This window comes from Micromesistius poutassou (genome assembly GCF_964030765.1).
Source record: "Micromesistius poutassou genome assembly, chromosome: 23".
Classification (NCBI taxonomy): domain Eukaryota; kingdom Metazoa; phylum Chordata; class Actinopteri; order Gadiformes; family Gadidae; genus Micromesistius; species Micromesistius poutassou.
In genome coordinates this window covers 2,345,374-2,368,048 of record NC_140293.1, presented here as the reverse complement: position 1 = coordinate 2,368,048, position 22,675 = coordinate 2,345,374, and the positions used below count along the sequence as shown (strand labels likewise).

Here is a 22,675-nt window from a genome sequence, read left to right as displayed (position 1 = left end):
GGATGTGTTAGGTTGGTCTATTTCTACCAATACAACGGTGTAAAAGGATATCTATTTCTCCATGTGCTAACATGCTGGATGGTCATGATAGATTGGCACACCGTTATTCTTACTGTTTTTCACAATTGTTTAAACACATTCATTGGAACGTTAGACACAATGTGCACAACCTGAAACTCACCTGAAACTCATGTACCAACTCCAAGCACATTTTCTGCTTTAGACTCAGATTCCCATTCCAAACCACACATTTTTCACAACACTGCACACTATTCTCTATATCTTGCACACTTCCTGAATTCCCTCTCTTGGTGTTCACACAGAACACATTGCCAATCACATTTCTAAACTCCAAAGGCTGTTGTGCAATTAGCAATCTGCAATTTGCTATAGAAGGGTCACAGAAGAAAGACATGACACTAGATAAGTACAGACATTGAGTAGTATCACTCTATGAGAATGTTGATAATGGTGATGATGATGAACATCGTTATTCTCATTATGGTTATCATCATTATTTATTTTATCCATCTTATAGTGGAAATGTACTGGATATAAGTATTGACCCTTATGGGTATGTGTAGGCGTGTATGTATGTATGTATGTATGTATGTATGTATGTATGTAGGTAAGTGTATGCATGTATATACAAACACACTGTATGTATGACATTTGTTTGTAAATGTGAGAAGGGGGGGCTTGATATAAGATGAAGCTTCTGCCCCTACCCTTTGGTTACGACCAATAAAAATGCATTCATTCATTCATTCATTCAGATGTTTTGTTTACAGTATTGCCTATTTTCTGTTATCTCTTTAATTTCATCCCGTTTTCATCCTGTTTACTGTGATTTACAGTAGACTGCACATTTTGGGTACAAATACAGTATTCATTGTTACTGTAAAGTTTTGTGTGTTGTTTTCTATTTGAGTGTTGTTTTCTTGCAAAAGCATAACATGCAAAAGCATAATACTGATGAACACATATAGTGTTTTCCATTCTGCACACCAGTTCAATGGGTGCTTACAAATGTCTACTCCTATGATGTATGTGTTTGTCATTTGAAAAGAAAATACCATTTAGTGAAGAGTTACAGTTTTTCACAATTGCTTAAACACATTTCCTAATAGACCTCACTTACCTCATACCTCACTTTCTCAAAACCCTAAACACAAATTTCAAAACTCACACACAAAATGCAAAATCCTACACTTCTCTTGCAAAAGCACACTTTGCCCTCAAAACAATGTTAACTCTTCACTAAATGGTATTTTCTTTTCAAATGACAAACACATACATCATATGAGTAGACATTTCTAATCACCCATTGAACTGGTGTGCAGAATGGAAAACACTATAGTATGAATTAGGGGTGTAAGAAAAACCGATTTGAATCGGAAAATCGATTTTGATTTAAAAGATGCGAATCTTCTGAATCGAACTGAATCGAATCGTTCCATTTAAAAAATTTATCGTTCCTGAATCTTATCGTACCCCATGTATCGAGATACGCATCGAATCGTCTTTTATTGGAGAGATGCACACCCCTAACAAATACACTTCTTCTCTAGTCTTTGATAAATCTTTTTGAAGGAAATGCCACATTTACAAGTTAATTCATTTTGTGAAATGATTGTCTACTTTCAACAAGAAATCCATTGCATCATACCCTCTCGAATTGAGCCGTGCCACATCGAAATCCTTCTGAATCGAACTGAATCGAATCGTTCCATTTAAAAAATTTATCGTTCCTGAATCGTATCGTACCCCATGTATCGAGATACGCATCGAATCGTCTTTTATTGGAGAGATGCACACCCCTAGTATGAATGGAAAACATATATATGAATGCTTCATCAGTAGAATTATGCTTTTGCATGTTCAATGTTACACTGTCACCTGTTGGGTGTAAAATATTACCATCTAATGTTTTTAGGTACTCTCAAATTGAAAACAACACACAATACTTTACAGTAACAACAAATACTGTATTTGTATCCAAAATGTGCAGTCTACTGTAAATCACAGCAAACAGGATGAAAATAGGATGAAATTAAAGAGTTAACAGAAAATAGGCAATACTGTAAACAAAACATCTGAATGAAGCTTCAGAAGCTTCATTCAGAAGAAGCTTCAGCTTACGTATATCAAGCCCCCCCTTCTCACATTTACAAACAAATGTCATACATACAGTGTGTTTGCATATACATGCATACACTTACCTACATAAATACATACATACATACATACATACACGCCTACACATACCCATAAGGGTCAGTACTTATATCCAGTACATCTCCACTATACTTCTGTATGTGACACAGCTCCGAGTTGTAACTGAAGTCCGAGGTGTAAAGAGCAGAGGGGCCAGCACCGTGCCCTGGGGGGCTGCAGTGCTGCTGACCACAGTGTCAGACGTGGTGTCCTTCGGCCTGGCGTACTGTGGCCTGTCAGTGAGGCCATCTTTGATCCAGGGCACCAAAAACGGAAGAATGTCGCATTCCCTCGCAATCACGTGATGAAAGTTTCATGCGAAGAACTGTTCTATAAATGCTTTGCTCCATCGTTAAACAGTCAGAGTGACGGCTTTGACATTGGAGGTAGGTACCCTGTTTTAGTGCTCAAATGTGAGGTCTCACTCTTTTCTGATTGAAAAACTCTTATCCCTACAGTATCCATCTCAGAGACGACAGCATCCATGGCCCTCTGGAAAACAGGTGAGTTACACACTGGAAGCTTCTGACTCGAGAAAAGACAAATATGACCTTACATGTGGCCGTTGGTCTGGTGTTAATCACGCAGTCTCTGGTTGTCATCCTCAAACCACAGTGACAGTCATTGTAGAACTTGTTGAACGCTTGGGGAACCCAGGCCGTCCACTCACCACTCGTCCACCAAAACTCATTTAGTCTGAACCCCAATTTATAACACCAATTCTTTATTTTGGACTAAAAAATATATCAAAATAATTACAATTTAATTAATATGATGTCAATATATTAATATATAATGTCAACAATATTTTGAGATCCTAAATGGTTAACAAATGGTTTTCTTGAACTTGAGATTTACACGGTTGCATCCCTAGCTCCCTGTGTCCACCAGTAGAAGACGGTTACTGAAGTGGGAAGCTCCCAGTGTGAATAGTTTACCATTTGATCGAGCTGGATTTATGTATGATATTTATACATTGCATTCATTATCCTTTTCAAGGCTCTGCTTTGATTGGCTGTGCTCAGGGTAGCTCCAGCCAATAGAAACTCTGAAGTGTTTGAATGTGCAGCAGTAGTTGTGGTGTTGCTGGCCGGTGTGTCCTGGCCACGGGCAGCCACGCAGGACCTCCGCAGCTTCAAGGAGCAGCTCGCGGACTGTCTGGTGGACAAGGACTACCCGGAGCTTCTGGACATCAGTGAGAACGGCCTTCCTCGTGCCACGACCCCTCGGCATGTGGTCATCGTGGGCGCCGGCATGGCCGGCCTGACCGCTGCCCGACTGCTGCAGGGCGCGGGACACCAGGTAAGCAGGTCTCAAGGCCCAAGGATCCACATGGGGTCCACACATCGGCTGCTGAACACGGTGGTTATGACAGAGTACAATATGGGCACTGATGTGTGGGCTGTTGTTTAATGATCCGACTCACAGGGAGAGGAGACACAATCATTTATTTTGGGGTGCATGGCTGTGGGAGGATGACGGGGTGGGGGGAACTGGGACAAAACAAATGTCCTTGTGGGCAGTCAGAGATCGGTTTTAAAAGTACGTGTGTGTGTGTGTGTGTGTGTGTGTGTGTGTGTGTGTGTGTGTGTGTAGGTGACGCTGCTAGAGGCTAGTGGGAGGGTGGGGGGAAGGGTGGAGACCTACAGACACCCGACAGAGGGCTGGTATGCTGAACTGGGAGCCATGAGGATCCCCAGCTCCCACAAGTAAGTTAGGTGGTCCTACCCCAGCCCCTCTTGCTCTGGGTCTCTCTCGCTGGGTCTATCCTTCCGTCTCTCTTTGTCGTCATTTTTTCTCTCTCTCTCTCTCTCTCTCTCTCTCTCTAGGATTGTGCTGTCCAACGCCAAGCGGCTGGGTGTGAGCTTGAGTAAGTTTGTGATGGATGACCCCCACACCTTCTTCCTGGTCAACGGGCAGCTTGTGAAGAACCACAAGGCACAGAAAAACCCCGTCCTCCTCAGCTACAACACCCCCCAAAAGCTGTCGGCTGACCAGCTGCTGGATCAGGCCCTGCAGACGGTTTGTAGCTAAGGACCGCCCGCTCCTTAAAATGGCTGCCAAATCCATACAGATACCTTTTAGACATCATGTTGTGGTTACAAAATGTGTGTGTGTGTGTGTGTGTGTGTGTGTGTGTGTGTGTGTGTGTAGGTAAAACACGAGGTGAAACATAAAGGATGTAAGGCTGCCTTTGAGAAATATGACAAGTATTCTGTCCAGGTAAATATGAAATATATATATATATATATATATATATATATTGCAGTTGCAGCATAAGTTACAGTCCGTTTTGTTCTTGTTCCCTATCATGGCCGTTATTGGACCGAAAATTTCAGTTTAAGTAATTTATAAAGTATAAATATCAAACATTTGTATCAGAAATTTTATATATAATATTTTATTCATGGCTCATTGAAAATTAAACTTTGTGTGTGTGTGTGTGTGTGTGTGTGTGTGTTTCAGGGTTATTTGGTAGAAGTGGCTAACCTGAGACCTGACGAGGTGAGGATGATAGGAGACCTGCTGAATGAGAACAGCTTGATGTACACCGGCCTGACAGAGATGCTCTACGACCAATCAGATGTCAACGACCAAAATGTGTCAGTCTCTGCTCACTCAATCACCACTAAACAGTCTGCACCAAGTCATTCACAACAGCCAGTTTCACCCATTCATGTGTATCTATTGTCCTTCCAGTTATTTAGAGGTGGTGGATGGCTCAGATCGTCTCCCTCAAGCCTTGCACGGCGTCCTGCTTAACCCCGCCCAGCTGAACTCCAAGGTCAAAAAAATAACCCAGTCAGCCACTGGCGTCAATGTATATTACCAGAAGGGTAAAGAATCAGACTTGACCGAGCTGTCTGCGGACGCAGTCCTCGTCACGACCACAGCCAAGGCGGCCCGCGTCATAGACTTTGACCCACCTCTCACCACCAGTAAGAGGCACGCACTGAGCAGTGTTCACTACGACAGCTCCACCAAGATCATCCTCACCTTCAGCAAAAAGTTCTGGGAGGCTGATGACATCAAGGGGGGGAAGAGCATCACAGACCGCCCCTCTCGCTTCATCTACTACCCCAGCCACAGCTTCCCCAAGAACCCAGACATCGGCGTGCTGCTGGCCTCCTACACCTGGTCCGACGACTCTCTGCTCTTCCAGGGCCTGAGCGACGAGGAGCTGAAGGAGGTGGCCCTGAGGGACCTGGAGCTGATCCACGGGGAGCAGGTCTGGGACCTGTGCACGGATGTGGTGGTGAAGAAGTGGAGCTCCGACCCCTACAGCCTGGGAGCCTTCGCCCTCTTCACTCCCTACCAGCATACCGGGATCGCCTCTGAGCTCTTCCGGTCCCAGGGCAGGGTTCATTTCGCCGGGGAACACACCGGCTTCCCTCACGCCTGGATTGAAACATCCATGAAGACGGCCATCAGAGCTGCCAAGAACATCAACAACCAGCTTCAAGATCGCTACAAGTCCACCGCTAGAGGAGAGCTCTAACTCCAAGACCCCAGCAGTGATTTGTTATTAATCACATATTGAAACATGAGAAGATAGTATCTTCATGCTCGCAGTGCTAGCTCTTTATTTGCATGTATTTGCATTTAACAAATCTCAAACTAAAATGGTGTCTGCTGTGAACTCTAAATGTATTGATAATCTACCAATCTATCAATCTTCCTGTTCCTGAACATAAGCAACAGCCAATGTGACAATATAAATACGCAACGCTTCAATTAAACATATTGATGATTATTAAACAAATGTTGTCCTTTGTAATTGTCAAAATGACCAAAGTTTTTTTGTTATCAAAATGACCAAAACGGCTCCTGCCAAATTCCTTTTACCCTTACCCAAACCCTAACCCTAACCCTAACCACCGCAGCACATTTTCAGTCTGAATCCTTTCTTCTTCCTTTTTAATAACGAGATGAAGCCTTCTGGGCTTGAGATCAGGGTTTTGGGTTCTAAAAGCTTGATTTCAGCTTGAACCGTTCTGAAACCACCTGGATGAGTTAGGTTGGTCTATTTCTACCAATACAACGGTGTAAAAGGATATCTATTTCTCCATGTGCTAACATGCTGGATGGTCATGATAGATTGGCACACCGTTATTCTTACTGTTTTTCACAATTGTTTAAACACATTCATTGGAACGTTAGACACAATGTGCACAACCTGAAACTCATGTACCAACTCCAAGCACATTTTCTGCTTTAGACTCAGATTCCCATTCCAAACCACACATTTTTCACAACACTGCACACTATTCTCTATATCTTGCACACTTCCTGAATTCCCTCTCTTGGTGTTCACACAGAACACATTGCCAATCACATTTCTAAACTCCAAAGGCTGTTGTGCAATTAGCAATCTGCAATTTGCTATAGAAGGGTCACAGAAGAAAGACATGACACTAAAGTACAGACATTAAGTAGTATCACTCTATGAGAATGTTGATAATGGTGATGATGATGAACATCGTTATTCTCATTATGGTTATCATCATTATTTATTTTATCCATCTTATAGTGGAGATGTACTGGATATAAGTATTGACCCTCGCCTATGTGTAGGCGTATGTATGTATTTATGTAGGTAAGTGTATGCATGTATATACAAACACACTGTATGTATGACATTTGTTTGTAAATGTGAGAAGGGGGGGGGCTTGATATACGTAAGCTGAAGCTTCTACCCCTACCCTTTGGTTACGACCAATAAAAATGCATTCATTCGTTCATTCATTCAGATGTTTTGTTTATGTTACGGGTCCCGTGAACCGGGCCGCGTAGCAGGGTGTAAGTGGTGCTCTTTCAGTGTTGTACCGTCCTGAAATACATATAACAAACAGAGACATGGGCACATCACTTCCTTCCTCTCCGACAGCACGTGGAAAGAGTAGATTTATTGTACAGTTCACACTTGGAACACAATTTGAGATGATCTACTCAATCTTCATTAATCCACTATACATATTCTCATATATGCACTCTTCACATAACACGATATTATTTAGTATTTTCTTTTAAACCTTGCCACAAAACAGTTTACTAACTGTTTCCTCTTCCCTGCAAACCCGGAGCAAACAGACACACAAATCACAACTCTCAACAATACAACAATGATAAAAACATGAACTTCAACCAAATGTACAGGAAGCCACACATTCGCACTGACGCAACAAACACACACGCATTCGTACCGACGCGACAAACACACACTCGCATTCGGACACGGACGAGGATATGGAGCTATTACTGTTGCAATATTATTTGCAAATGCGTATCTCAATCTGTGTGTGTGTATTCAGATCTGTGTGTGTGTATTCAGATCTGTGTGTGTGTATTCAGATCTGTGTGTGCGTATTCAGATCTGTGTGTGTGTAATATGATCTGTGTGTGTGTATTCAGATCTGTGTGTGCGTATTCAGATCTGTGTGTGTGTGTATTCAGACCTGTGTGTGTGTAAAAAAAATCTGTGTCTGTATTCAGATTTGCAAGTGAAGACAAATCTGCAAGTGCATGCAAAGATCTGTGAATGTGAACACAGATCTGTAAGTGTACATAGATCTGTAAATGTGTAAACCGATCTGTAAATGCGTACATAGATCTGTAAATGTCTGTCATCACTTACAACTCAGGCAGGAGCTCTCCATTGGCTGTGTTTTTACACGTGAATTTTGCAACACTTCTGCCGCGGCAGATCTGTGATCTGCAAATGTGTAGAAATGAGATTTGTCTGTGACCTCAGTGTTCCTTTGCCCTGAGCTCAGGCTCACAGGCTCACGCTGCCTGGCTGCAGTAGCAGTACCGCCTACACACCACCAGTCGGCGCGTAGCACCCAGTGATGATAAGCGTGTCACTTGGGGTCATTTCATTGCGCTCACGGTTGGCGTTGTGTCGAGTGTATGGTCGGGAGGCAATACCATGAATTCAAGAGTGTTCGCTGTAAGTACAAGTTCATGTTTCAACAGTAATACACTCGACACAACGCCAACCGTGAGCGCAATGAAATGACCCCAAGTGACACGCTTATCATCACTGGGTGCTACGCGCCGACTGGTGGTGTGTAGGCGGTACTGCTACTGCAGCCAGGCAGCGTGAGCCTGTGAGCCTGAGCTCAGGGCAAAGGAACACTGAGGTCACAGACAAATCTCATTTCTACACATTTGCAGATCACAGATCTGCCGCGGCAGAAGTGTTGCAAAATTCACGTGTAAAAACACAGCCAATGGAGAACTCCTGCCTGAGTTGTAAGTGATGACAGACATTTACAGATCTATGTACGCATTTACAGATCGGTTTACACATTTACAGATCTATGTACACTTACAGATCTGTGTTCACATTCACAGATCTTTGCATGCACTTGCAGATTTGTCTTCACTTGCAAATCTGAATACAGACACAGATTTTTTTTACACACACACAGGTCTGAATACACACACACAGATCTGAATACGCACACACAGATCTGAATACACACACACAGATCATATTACACACACACAGATCTGAATACGCACACACAGATCTGAATACACACACACAGATTGAGATACGCATTTGCAAATAATATTGCAACAGTAATAGCTCCATACGAGGACATGAGCACGCGCCGCTCCCGCGCCGCTGCCGGCCACCACAGTTAGCAGCCAACGTCGGCACACACACAGGTCCCGACACGCACACACAAACTCTCTCAACACCAACACACACTCGGGGACACCACCACACCAACACATCAACACACGAAACTCAAAAGCACCGATACCGACCTGAAATACATATAACAAACAGAGACATGGGCACATCACTTCCTTCCTCTCCGACAGCACGTGGAAAGAGGACGACCGCAACGCAACCCACTCCGTCGCAAACTTTCGGTCGGCAACCGGCGCCCCGCCTCATACTGCCCCCTGCTGCTCGTAACGCTAAATTACTACTGTGCTCGCAACACCATGAACCGGTTTTCCAACCTCAATTCACTCAAATATATTTGAAATCAATGTGATCTCTCATGGGCATCACACGCTCCCTGACAAAAAGAATGGCTCCTGACATTTATGTAACCCAACACACTACAGATATATATATACAATGGAAATACAACATAAACTCTGAAATACTCCCCTTTATCCTACACTAAAGGCAGGTACTGTATGCAAGGCATGAAAGTGGGGCAAGTGAACGTTTGGTGGGGGTTTGAACAATAGCAAAATGGGACGTACACAGGAGGTACAGTGGGGACCGTGAGTGTATTGACGCCAGTGTGAGGTTTGAATGAAGGCTGACCTAACTCTGAGTAGGTGAACATGTGTGTGGGTCTCTTTCCCCTGACTGATCTCCTAAGTGTGTGTGTGTTTGATTGTCAGTGGTGGGGGTCAGGTTTAGTGATGGAGAAGCACCTGGTTCACGTTCTCTTTCAGGTACAGCTGTTTCATCCTCTTCCAGCGAGTCATACTCCTCCACTCCTCCCTCAAACTCTTTGGGCTCTTCCATCTCACTTCCAGATGTCTCCACCATAACTCCCTCTGCTCTTTCAGGTTCCTCATGGAGAATACTTGGTCGTGGATTGTGGGTAAGTATTTTGACCACAGGGTTCTGGTAAGAGTCACGGGTCGGTATTGTCCCAACAGGTTTGCAATGAGGTTTCTGAGTGGGCGTTTTATCAATAGAACACTGGTCATTCCGACGTCGCACTCTCAGCCAGTACCGATACTGGGGGTCTTCCTCTTCTTCAGAATCTGTCTCCCTTATTCGTGCCTGATCAGATTGTTTCTCCATCCGGATAGTTGACGACCTTCTCTTTCCTCCCCCTCTTGTAGGTGCCAACGCCTTGGTTGTTGCTGGAGGTAGGTCTGCAGGCAAATCATTTACCACATGCAAAAGGTTTCGATGAAGGACACGGGTCCTCGACGCATCAGTCTCTGAAACAACTTTGTACACTGGGCCATCATGAATTTGATCTTGCACAACATAGATAGTCTTTTCCCAGTAAGCTCTTAGCTTCCCCGGTCCACCTCTCTCTCCCAAGTTCCGTACCAGGACTCTGTCACCTGGTTTCAGGACGACACCTCGTGTGTGCTGGTCATAATATTTCTTTCCTTTTGCACTTGACTGTTTGGAGTTTTCTGAGGCGATACGATAAGCTTCAGTCATTGTCTTGGCCCATCTCTCTGCGTAGCCTCTCGGGGTCTGTGCTTCCTCGTTGTTGTTCAGTCGAAACAACAGATCCACTGGCAAGCGCGGATTACGGCCATACAACAGGAAGAATGGTGAATAGTTGACTCATGGCGCGTGCAGTTGTACGCGTGGACTATTTGTGGGAGCTGTTCCTTCCACCTGTCCTTCTTATCTTCTGCCAAGGTTCTCAGCATCTGTAGTAGAGTTCTGTTGAAACGTTCTGCTGGATTGCCCTGAGGATGATATGGTGTGGTCCTGGAGCGTCCCACCCCACTCAACTTCTGCAGAGTATGGAACAGTTCGTTTTCAAACTCTCTGCCTTGGTCGTGATGCAGTCTTGCTGGATAGCCAAACCGAGGGATGAAGTCATTGAATATTCTTTCCGCTGCCGTTTTTCCAGACTTATTTTTAGTTGCATAGGCTTGGGCAAATCTCGTGAAGTGATCAACTATGACAAGAATGTACTCATAACCCCCTTTGCTGGATTCAAGGTGCAAGAAGTCAATGGAAACTAACTCCAAGGGCAAAGTCGTAGTGATGCTGCCCATTGGAGCCCTGACCTGAGTGGCCGGTTTCTTCTGTTTTAGGCAGGGACATCTTTTGGTCACATAATCTTCCACTTCTTGTTTCATATATGGCCAATAGAAGCGTTCTCGAACCAGGTTCAGGACCCTCTCCACACCCACATGACCCATGTCGTTATGGAGTTGATGTAGGACAAGCGACTTGTACTGAGCAGGTAGGACAAGCTGACGTCTTTGGCTTGTCTTCCTGTACAGGAGCCCGTCTTCGATTTGGAGTTTTCTCCACTCATACATCATCTTTTTGGTTGTCCCCTTAGCACTTTGTCTAATTTCATCGGCCAATGTCCCATTGGTCTCCTTGAGTTTGAAGATAGGTCCAATGGCTGAATCAGTTCGCTGAGCCTTAACCAATTCATCATGGTCAAAAGCTGGCAAGGGATCGGGAGTACCACACTCAACCACTCCATGTGCCACACCCAGGGCTGCAGCCCAAGCAACCTCCTGCATTTCCGCTGCCCTGCTACCTTCCCAGGCGGCAGTGACGACTTCTTGGGGCAACTCCTCCGTGCACTGACTGATGTACTGGTCAACGTCCAGCGGGCAGCGGGAGAGTGTGTCCGCATCCACATTACTTTTCCCTGGCCGATACTTAATGTTGAACCTGAAGTCGGCCAGTTCTCCCACCCATCTGTGACCCACAGCATTCAGCTTGGCGGTGCTGAGCACATACGTCAAGGGATTATTATCTGTATACACCGTGAAATGTGGCGCGTAAAACAGATAATCTCTGAATTTTTCACAGATGGACCACTTGAGAGCGAGGAATTCCAGTTTCCCGGAATGAAGTCTGTAATTCTTCTCCGCAGCGGTAAGTGCGGGAGCCATAACCGATGACTCTCATCCTCCCGTCCTGCCGCTGGTACAGGACCGCTCCCAACCCTTCCTCCGAGGCATCTGTATGCAATGTGAAGGGGGAGTTGAAGTCTGGGTAAGCGAGAATTGGGGGAGTCATCAGGGCCCCAATCAATTTGCATAGCACTTGCTGATGTTCCTCCTTCCACATCACAGGGGTTTGTGAAGGCAGCTGTGCACCTTTCTTCTTCCCTGCTTTGAATTTGTTGTGTGGGGTCTCAGTGATAGCATATTTAACCTGCAGCAACTCATAAAGTGGCTTGGCGATCCTGGAAAAGTCTTGGATATAGGCTCTGTAATAACTCAGGAAGCCCAGTACACGACGGAGATCTCCAATCGTGGCCGGTGTCTTGTCCCTCAGAACACGCACAGCATCCAAATCTTTCGGATCAATCCGGACACCATCAGCAGACACTAGCCGACCCACATAGCGGACCTCTGGCTTGAACAGCTCACACTTGGTTGGTCGTAGCTTGACGCCATGCCTTTGGAGGGCTTGAAGGACTTTCCTCAATCCTTCCACATGTTCCTCAAAGGTTCGGGCATAGCAGAGGACATCGTCCAAGTATGGCACACAACATTCATCCCTCAGGGAGTCCAGCATTTCCTCCATACTTCGTTGAAATGCGGCTGGGGCGTTGGTCAGGCCGAAGGGTATCCTCACCCACTCGTAGAGCCCCCAAGGTGTGATAAATGCTGTCACATGACGTGAGCCTTCCGCCATGAAGCCTTGATGGTATGCCTTCCCCTGATCGAGAATTGAGAACCAGCCATAGCCACCAAGTTTGTCCATGAAGTCCTGAATTCTAGGCAGGGGATGCCTGTCAGAGACAGTCTTCTGATTGAGAAGTCTATAGTCTATACACAGCCTCAGTGTGCCATCCTTTTTTCAGACGCACACCACTGGAGCTGAGTACGGGGATTTGGATTTAACAATCCAGCCTTTTGCCAGGAGATCTTGGATGTATTCCTTGACCTCCTGATACAGAGGTTTTGGCACTGAGGTGTACGACTTCTGAACTGGTATGTCATCCTTGAGCGTTATAGACATCTGTAGGCTCGGGATGGATCCCATGTCGTTGTCACTGCGAGCAAATGCCAATGATTCCTCAAACAGCATCTTCCTCACAATGCTCTGCTGCGCCTCTTCAAGGTGAGCTAGAACAACTGGGGGATCCCACTTTTCAACTGTCTCACTCTGGCTGGTTCGTGGGTGAGTCTGGGTGTTAATGTTGTTAACCTCTGTGTGATTTGTCACTTCAGATTGGTCTGTCTTCATTATTTTTTCAACAGATTGAATATTCCCCAGCACAGTCTTCCGACGCAGGACCACATCTTTACTGGTGTAATTTGCGATGGGGACGCTGACAGAGGGGCTTTCTGTATTACAGACCTCCACCAAACCATCTCCAATATCAAGTTGTTGTAACTGTGATTCTTCTTGGTTGGTTTCAAACAGCCAAACAGCCTCAAGGGAGTCGAGATGGGATGGAACTTTACATTTGACATGGGCCACCTGCCCAGCACGGATAACAACATCACGTAGTCCAACGTTGACCATGGCTTCGCCCAGTCTAGTGACTGGTTGCGTTTGGATGAGGTTAACAATTGTGGTTGCCTTGTCCTCCTCAATCTCCATAGCACTACAGAGTAGACTGACAATGGTGGAGACCACACATCCTCCGTTCTTCTGTGCTTTTAAAATGTGCTCAACCACATTGTATCCTAAAAGAGGACGTTCAAGGGACACGTTTACTACCAGGAATGGCACTTCGATGGACAAGTTGGGGTCACTGTTTCCCGGTAAGTTCACGGTCATCTCCAACCATCCGTCATAAGGTACAGGTGTTCCAGTCACAGCCAAGACATTGAGAGGCTTGGTTCCCAGGAGCTCATCCAGAGGTCGGACTTGGTGTCCAGGTAAGTATGTTTTCCTCCAATTGTGGTCAACAATACTCACTTGTGAGCCCGTGTCAAAGAGTGCAGTGGTAGCATATCCATTCAGGTAGCACTTCAGCAAACATTTCTTCCCCACCAGTTCAGCTACGCGGGCCTGTGCCGGTTGAGTCACTTGATTTGGGGTGGCACAGGTCGCATTCACGTTACTGACCTCGGTTTGTTTTGTCTTGGTCTCGTCTTTGGATTGCATGTGCGTGTTAGCACTTGGTGATCTCAATGCAGAGGACCGGGGACCGTCTCCTTGCGTTCGTCCCCTCAGACAACCCACGGCCCTGTGTCCAGCTTCTCCGCATTTAAAACAATGTGGGCAGTCGGTGACCCCCTGCTCTCGACATCGTATACATCCACGGGGTCTGTCTTCTCGGCAGAATCGTGGTTTGGGCCCAGTGGAGTGGATTGAGGACTCAGTGGACCTTGACCTGGCAAGAGACTCCACAAGGCTGGTTAAGGTCTCGATTTGAGTTGTTAAATCTTGGATCGTTTTGGTTTTACCTTTGGTTTTGGAATCAGGGGTGGATTGTTCTCTGTCTTGAGTCACATCAACCTGAGCACTTCGGACAGCTGTCCCCTTTTGACGTGTAGTATGACCCAACCGTCGTTGTCGCTCATTCTCCTCAGTCATAACCTTGATCACTTGTTTCAACAACATCTCATCTGAAACACTTGGGTCAGCAAGGAGAGGTCTCAGTTCGGTTCTCATTTCACTGTACTTTGGAGAAAGGCCCTGGTGAATGGTTCGAAGAAAGACAGTTTGGACATTGCGTGGATCATATTCAATGTCGGCATTCACATGTCGTGATGCAAACAACACTTTTTGTTTCAGTCCGATTGCTCGATAGAGAAACTGTTGAGGGGTTTCATGGTCATGCTGACGGGTGCTCATTAACTCTTGGAAGAGCTCCGTACTGTTTCTCTCACTCAGGTGAGACTGAATAAAACTTTTCAGCTCAGTCAGTGTCATTTTATCCATATTGATGAGCATGTCTTTGAATTGTCCGGGCTTGATGATACGGAAGATGCCTTGAATAATTTCACTTTCTGTGTGGTTACTCATTAGGCCCTCTTCAATCTGCTTACACAGACTGCTGTAGCTGATGTCGGATGCATGGTCACCTACCTGACCCCCATGGATTTTGAACTCCCTGCGCTGCAATAATGACTAGTCTCTTAAGGAGAACATAGCATCAGCCCTACTGTGTGCTGCACTAGCAGGTTGGTATGTGTGGGTGTGCTGTGTGGGTGTCATGTAACGCGGCTCTGTGGAGGACGGTTGATTATGTGTGGTAGAAGCAGGTGAAGTCTGACATGCTGCTAACTTCCTACCCAACTCTTCATAACCCGACCGTAACTTTTGATACTCGGTTTGTGTTTCAGCCCGTAACTCTGTACTAGTTGTGTCACTGTGTGTTACACCTGGGTGAGTACCGCTTAAAACAGAAGGCATTGACCTGTTAGTTTCAACCTGGGACTCTACAGGCAAGTTCTCAGCATCAGCAATAACATGTGAGTATTCAACATCATCATTCACAGACAACTTCTTTTTAGCAATTTCTTTAACAGCTCTGAGATCAAAAACCACATCTCTCAACTCTAGCAGCTGAACGAATCCCTCGTCTTCTTTGCCCAACAAGGTTTCACTTTGCATATATGAACAGATGTAGTTAAAACAACTTTCTTCATCACTTTCATTTACTGTAGATGAGTCAAGACCTGGTAACTCGATATGCCGTGTCAGTTCAAACAGTTCGCGTGCTGTTAAAGCGTGTAGCTCCTTCTTTATTTCCCATACGAGCTTCTTCCTCTCGACCGACATGTTGAGTGTTTCACCGTACCTTCACTTGTTGTTCCACTTGAAGAACCCTCAAAAACATACGGGGACTGCAGAGATCCCGCCGTCGTACCAATGAAGCATTCGCTGCAGCTGTAGGCTACTGGAACGGTTGCTGAGGCTGTAGACACAACCCCTCGTAGCACACTCGTCTCCTCCCTGTTCCTCACAGTTCACACGATTCCTCCTGGTTCCCACGGCTCCTCCGGTCTCACGCTGCTCCTCGTGGATCCTCACTGCTGGAACGTCTTCTCAGGGTTCCACGCCCACCGGCTGGCTGGTGGCGTCAATCCTGGGCTGGTGATTTTTCTTTTGGGATTGGCATCACTTGACTCTGAAGACACCAATCCCAGCGGGGCCTCCAAAATCTGTTACGGGTCCCGTGAACCGGGCCGCGTAGCAGGGTGTAAGTGGTGCTCTTTCAGTGTTGTACCGTCCTGAAATACATATAACAAACAGAGACATGGGCACATCACTTCCTTCCTCTCCGACAGCACGTGGAAAGAGTAGATTTATTGTACAGTTCACACTTGGAACACAATTTGAGATGATCTACTCAATCTTCATTAATCCACTATACATATTCTCATATATGCACTCTTCACATAACACGATATTATTTAGTATTTTCTTAGGTTTAAACCTTGCCACAAAACAGTTTACTAACTGTGTTTCCTCTTCCCTGCAAACCCGGAGCAAACAGACACACAAATCACAACTCTCAACAATACAACAATGATAAAAACATGAACTTCAACCAAATGTACAGGAAGCCACACATTCGCACTGACGCAACAAACACACACGCATTCGTACCGACGCGACAAACACACACTCGCATTCGGACACGGACGAGGACATGAGCACGCGCCGCTGCCGGCCACCACAGTTAGCAGCCAACGTCGGCACACACACAGGTCCCGACACGCACACACAAACTCTCTCAACACCAACACATCAACACACGAAACTCAAAAAACTCGATACCGACCTGAAATACATATAACAAACAGAGACATGGGCACATCACTTCCTTCCTCTCCGACAGCACGTGGAAAGAGGACGACCGCAACGGTTTCATCCTGTTTACAGTAGACTGCACATTTTTGGTACAAATACAGTATTCATTGTTACTGTAAAGTATTGTGTGTTGTTTTCTATTTGAGTGTTGTTTTCTTGCAAAAGCATGAAAGCAAAACATGCAAAAGCATAATACTGATGAACACATATAGTGTTTGCCATTCATACTATAGTGTTTTCCATTCTGCACACCAGTGTTCAATGGGTGCTTACAAATGTCTACTCCTATGATGTATGTGTTTGTCATTTGAAAAGAAAATACCATTTAGTGAAGAGTTACAGTTTTTCACAATTGCTTAAACACATTTCCTGATAGACTACCTCACTTTCTCAAAACCCTAAACACAAATTTCAAAACTCAACAAAATGCCAAATCCTACACTTCTCTTGCAAAAGCACACTTTGCCCTCAAAACAATGTTAACTCTTCACTAAATGGTATTTTCTTTTCAAATGACAAACACATACATCATATGAGTAGACATTTCTAATCACCCATTGAACACTGGTGTGCAGAATGGAAAACACTATAGTATGAATTAGGGGTGTAACAAAAACCGATTTGAATCGGAAAATCAATTTTGATTTAAAAGATGCAAATCTTCTGAATCGAACTGAATCGAATCGTTCCATTTAAAAAATTTATCGTTCCTGAATCGTATCGTACCCCATGTATCGAGATACACATCGAATCGTCTTTTATTGGAGAGATGCACACCCCTAACAAATACACTTCTTCTCTAGTCTTTGATAAATCTTTTTGAAGGAAATGCCACATTTACAAGTTAATTCATTTTGTGAAATGATTGTCTACTTTCAACAAGAAATCCATTGCATCATACCCTATCGAATTCAGCCGTACCACATCGAATCGAAATCCTTCTGAATCGAACTGAATCGAATCGTTCCATTTAAAAAATTTATCGTTCCTGAATCGTATCGTACCCCATGTATCGAGATACGCATCGAATCGTCTTTTATTGGAGAGATGCACACCCCTAGTATGAATGGAAAACATATATATGAATGCTTCATCAGTAGAATTATGCTTTTGCATGTTCAATGTTACACTGTCACCTGTTGGGTGTAAAATATTACCATCTAATGTTTTTAGGTACTCTCAAATTGAAAACAACACAATACTTTACAGTAACAACAAATATTGTATTTGTATCCAAAATGTGCAGTCTACTGTAAATCACAGCAAACAGGATGAAAACAGAATGAAATTAAAGAGCTAACAGAAAATAGGCAATACTGTAAACAAAACATCTGAATGAAGCTTCAGAAGCTTCATTCAGAAGAAGCTTCAGCTTACGTATATCAAGCCCCCCCTTCTCACATTTACAAACAAATGTCATACATACAGTGTGTTTGCATATACATGCTGTGGTGACTCGCAATCGCTGTGGCGTGGTTCAGGAATCAAGTATCGCACAACTGGGCAAGGTTTAGGCCGTACACGGCATTTATTGCAATGATCAGCAAATACAATATAATGCAGCACTTCTAGGGTCTCCGTGAGCCTCTAGTCCCTCTGGCCTGCTGATGTCTGTTCCTGGGCTCCCTTTTAAGATGGCCCCCAGGTACTTGTCTCTCCCTGACCAGGTGTCTCCAATCGCGCTGATTGGAGAGAGAGACGCTCTGCTCTCTGCTGCCGACAAGTGGGTGGCGGCGGTATACGCCGTCCACCACTACACCTTGGACCCGCCTGGGCTGAGGTGTAAGTGGCGGGATGCCACAATGCATACACTTACCTACATAAATACATACATACATACATACATACACGCCTACACATACCCATAAGGGTCAGTACTTATATCCAGTACATCTCCACTATACTTCTGTATGTGACACAGCTCCGAGTTGTAACTGAAGTCCGAGGTGTAAAGAGCAGAGGGGCCAGCACCGTGCCCTGGGGGGCTGCAGTGCTGCTGACCACAGTGTCAGACGTGGTGTCCTTCGGCCTGGCGTACTGTGGCCTGTCAGTGAGGCCATCTTTGATCCAGGGCACCAAAAACGGAAGAAAGAATGTCGCATTCCCTCGCAATCACGTGATGAAAGTTTCATGCGAAGAACTGTTATATAAATGCTTTGCTCCATCGTTAAACAGTCAAAGTGACGGCTTTGACATTGGAGGTAGGTACCCTGTTTTAGTGCTCAAATGTGAGGTCTCACTCTTTTCTGATTGAAAAACTCTTATCCCTACAGTATCCATCTCAGAGACGACAGCATCCATGGCCCTCTGGAAAACAGGTGAGTTACACACTGGAAGCTTCTGACTCGAGAAAAGACAAATATGACCTTACATGTGGCCGTTGGTCTGGTGTTAATCACGCAGAGTCTCTGGTTGTCATCCTCAAACCACAGTGACAGTCATTGTAGAACTTGTTGAACGCTTGGGGAACCCGGGCCGTCCACTCATCATTGGCGAAAGAACAAACCAAAACTCATTTAGTCTGAACCCCAATTTATAACACCAATTCTTTATTTTGGACTAAAAAATGTATTAAAATAATTACAATTTAATTAATATGATGTCAATATATTAATATATAATGTCAACAATATTTTGAGATCCTAAATGGTTAACAAATGGTTTTCTTGAACTTGAGATTTACACGGTTGCATCCCTAGCTCCCTGTGTCCACCAGTAGAAGACGGTTACTGAAGTGGGAAGCTCCCAGTGTGAATAGTTTACCATTTGATCGAGCTGGATTTATGTATGATATTTATACATTGCATTCATTATCCTTTTCAAGGCTCTGCTTTGATTGGCTGTGCTCAGGGTAGCTCCAGCCAATAGAAACTCTGAAGTGTTTGAATGTGCAGCAGTAGTTGTGGTGTTGCTGGCCGGTGTGTCCTGGCCACGGGCAGCCACGCAGGACCTCCGCAGCTTCAAGGAGCAGCTCGAGGACTGTCTGGTGGACAAGGACTACCCGGAGCTTCTGGACATCAGTGAGAACGGCCTTCCTCGTGCCACGACCCCTCGGCATGTGGTCATCGTGGGCGCCGGCATGGCCGGCCTGACCGCTGCCCGACTGCTGCAGGGCGCGGGACACCAGGTAAGCAGGTCTCAAGGCCCAAGGATCCACATGGGGTCCACACATCGGCTGCTGAACACGGTGGTTATGACAGAGTACAATATGGGCACTGATGTGTGGGCTGTTGTTTAATGATCCGACTCACAGGGAGAGGAGACACAATCATCTATTTTGGGGTGCATGGCTGTGGGAGGATGACGGGGTGGGGGGAACTGGGACAAAACAAATGTCCTTGTGGGCAGTCAGAGATCGGTTTTAAAAGTACATGTGTGTGTGTGTGTGTGTGTGTGTGTGTGTGTGTGTGTAGGTGACGCTGCTAGAGGCTAGTGGGAGGGTGGGGGGAAGGGTGGAGACCTACAGACACCCGACAGAGGGCTGGTATGCTGAACTGGGAGCCATGAGGATCCCCAGCTCCCACAAGTAAGTTAGGTGGTCCTACCCCAGCCCCTCTTGCTCTGGGTCTCTCTCGCTGGGTCTATCCTTCCGTCTCTCTTTGTCTCTTTGTCATTCTGTCTTTTTTTCTCTCTCTCTCTCTCTCTCTAGGATTGTGCGGTCCAACGCCAAGCGGCTGGGTGTGAGCTTGAGTAAGTTTGTGATGGATGACCCCCACACCTTCTTCCTGGTCAACGGGCAGCGTGTGAAGAACCACAAGGCACAGAAAAACCCCGCCCTCCTCAAATACAACACCCCCCAAAAGCTGTCGGCTGACCAGCTGCTGGATCAGGCCCTGCAGACGGTTTGTAGCTAAGGACCGCCCGCTCCTTAAAATGGCTGCGAAATCTATACAGATACCTTTTAGACATCATGTTGTGGTTACAAAGTGTGTCTGTCTGTCTGTCTGTCTGTCTGTCTGTCTGTCTGTCTGTCTGTCTGTCTGTCTGTCTGTGTGTGTGTGTGTGTGTGTGTGTGTGTGTGTGTGTGTGTGTGTGTGTGTGTAGGTAAAACACGAGGTGAAACATAAAGGATGTAAGGCTGCCTTTGAGAAATATGACAAGTATTCTGTCCAGGTAAATATGAAATATATATATATATTGCAGTTGCAGCATAAGTTACAGTCCGTTTTGTTCTTGTTCCCTATCATGGCCGTTATTGGACCGAAAATTTCAGTTTAAGTAATTTATAAAGTATAAATATCAAACATTTGTATCAGAAATTTTATATATAATATTTTATTCATGGCTCATTGAAAATTAAACTTTGTGTGTGTGTGTGTGTGTGTGTGTGTGTGTGTGTGTGTGTGTGTGTGTTTCAGGGTTATTTGGTAGAAGTGGCTAACCTGAGACCTGAGGAGGTGAGGATGATAGGAGACCTGCTGAATGAGAACAGCTTGATGTACACCGGCCTGACAGAGATGCTCTACGACCAATCAGATGTCAACGACCAAACTGAGTCAGTCTCTGCTCACTCAATCACCACTAAACAGTCTGCACCAAGTCATTCACAACAGCCAGTTTATAACAGTCTGCATTCACCCATTCATGTGTATCTATTGTCCTTCCAGTTATTTCGAGGTGGTGGATGGCTCAGATCGTCTCCCTCAAGCCTTGCACGGCGTCCTGGATAACCCCGCCCAGCTGAACTCCAAGGTCAAAAAAATCACCCAGTCAGCCACTGGCGTCAATGTATATTACCAGAAGGGTAAAGAATCAGACTGGACCGAGCTGTCTGCGGACGCAGTCCTCGTCACGACCACAGCCAAGGCGGCCCGCGTCATAGACTTTGTCCCACCTCTCACCACCAGTAAGAGGCACGCACTGAGCAGTGTTCACTACGACAGCTCCACCAAGATCATCCTCACCTTCAGCAAAAAGTTCTGGGAGGCTGATGACATCAAGGGAGGGAAGAGCATCACAGACCGCCCCTCTCGCTTCATCTACTACCCCAGCCACAGCTTCCCCAAGAACCCAGACATCGGCGTGCTGCTGGCCTCCTACACCTGGTCCGACGACTCTCTGCTCTTCCAGGGCCTGAGCGACGAGGAGCTGAAGGAGGTGGCCCTGAGGGACCTGGAGCTGATCCACGGGGAGCAGGTCTGGGACCTGTGCACGGATGTGGTGGTGAAGAAGTGGAGCTCCGACCCCTACAGCCTGGGAGCCTTCGCCCTCTTCACTCCCTACCAGCATACCGGGATCGCCTCTGAGCTCTTCCGGTCCCAGGGCAGGGTTCATTTCGCCGGGGAACACACCGGCTTCCCTCACGCCTGGATTGAAACATCCATGAAGACGGCCATCAGAGCTGCCAAGAACATCAACAACCAGCTTCAAGATCGCTACAAGTCCACCGCTAGAGGAGAGCTCTAACTCCAAGACCCCAGCAGTGATTTGTTATTAATCACATATTGAAACATGAGAAGATAGTATCTTCATGCTCGCAGTGCTAGCTCTTTATTTGCATGTGTTTGCATTTAACAAATCTCAAACTAAAATGGTGTCTGCTGTGAACTCTAAATGTATTGATAATCTACCAATCTGAGACTGCAATAGGCTAGCTATGCACATATTACATTATATATTATTGATCGCCTTTCCTGTTCCTGAACATAAGCAACAGCCAATGTGACAATATAAATACGCAACGCTTCAATTAAACATATTGATGATTATTAAACAAATGTCCTTTGTAATTGTCAAAATGACCAACGTTTTTTTATCAAAATGACCAAAACGGCTCCTGCCAAATTACTTTTCACATTCCAACAGATGATGTATAATTGAACCAGCCAGCTTCTTGTCCACGGTGAATACAATACTGACTCTGAACAGTCTCCATATTCAATACCAGTGACAGAGTACCAGTACTCTGAATTGACTCTAAACAGTCTCTATATTCAATACCAGTCTCCATATTTAACGCTTTTTAATCCAAGTGTTAAACAATATAGCGAATGGCAGTTGGTGGATGATGTTAAGTTGATGTGAATT

The 22,675-nt window shown here is 45.4% G+C and overlaps 2 protein-coding genes across 2 annotated transcripts; both read left to right on the top strand.

The window, feature by feature from the left end:
- Positions 1-2,701: 2,701 nt before the first annotated feature.
- Positions 2,702-5,754, top strand: LOC311368857 (L-amino-acid oxidase-like; the record flags this gene model as incomplete). The annotated part of the gene is made up of 7 exons (XM_084487634.1): positions 2,702-2,720; positions 3,290-3,519; positions 3,814-3,926; positions 4,047-4,239; positions 4,372-4,440; positions 4,684-4,820; positions 4,918-5,754. 7 exons carry the CDS (start codon positions 2,702-2,704, stop codon positions 5,714-5,716), a joined length of 1,560 nt encoding a protein of 519 aa, XP_084343760.1. The 3' UTR covers positions 5,717-5,754.
- A 9,402-nt stretch (positions 5,755-15,156) lies between these two features.
- On the top strand, positions 15,157-22,353 carry LOC311368369 (L-amino-acid oxidase-like). The gene is made up of 8 exons (XM_084487170.1): positions 15,157-15,303; positions 18,922-18,966; positions 19,543-19,775; positions 20,062-20,174; positions 20,298-20,490; positions 20,693-20,761; positions 21,007-21,143; positions 21,256-22,353. The coding sequence occupies exons 2-8, from the start codon at positions 18,948-18,950 to the stop codon at positions 22,052-22,054; spliced, it is 1,563 nt and encodes a 520-aa protein (XP_084343296.1). The 5' UTR covers positions 15,157-15,303; positions 18,922-18,947; the 3' UTR covers positions 22,055-22,353.
- Positions 22,354-22,675: the final 322 nt, after the last annotated feature.

Excerpts from the sequence above, each read along its gene's own strand:
- LOC311368369 (XM_084487170.1), top strand. Across the intron at positions 20,175-20,297 it reads AGGATCCCCAGCTCCCACAA|GATTGTGCGGTCCAACGCCA; the intron begins GTAAGTTAGGTG and ends CTCTCTCTCTAG. Across the intron at positions 20,491-20,692 it reads TGGATCAGGCCCTGCAGACG|GTAAAACACGAGGTGAAACA; the intron begins GTTTGTAGCTAA and ends GTGTGTGTGTAG.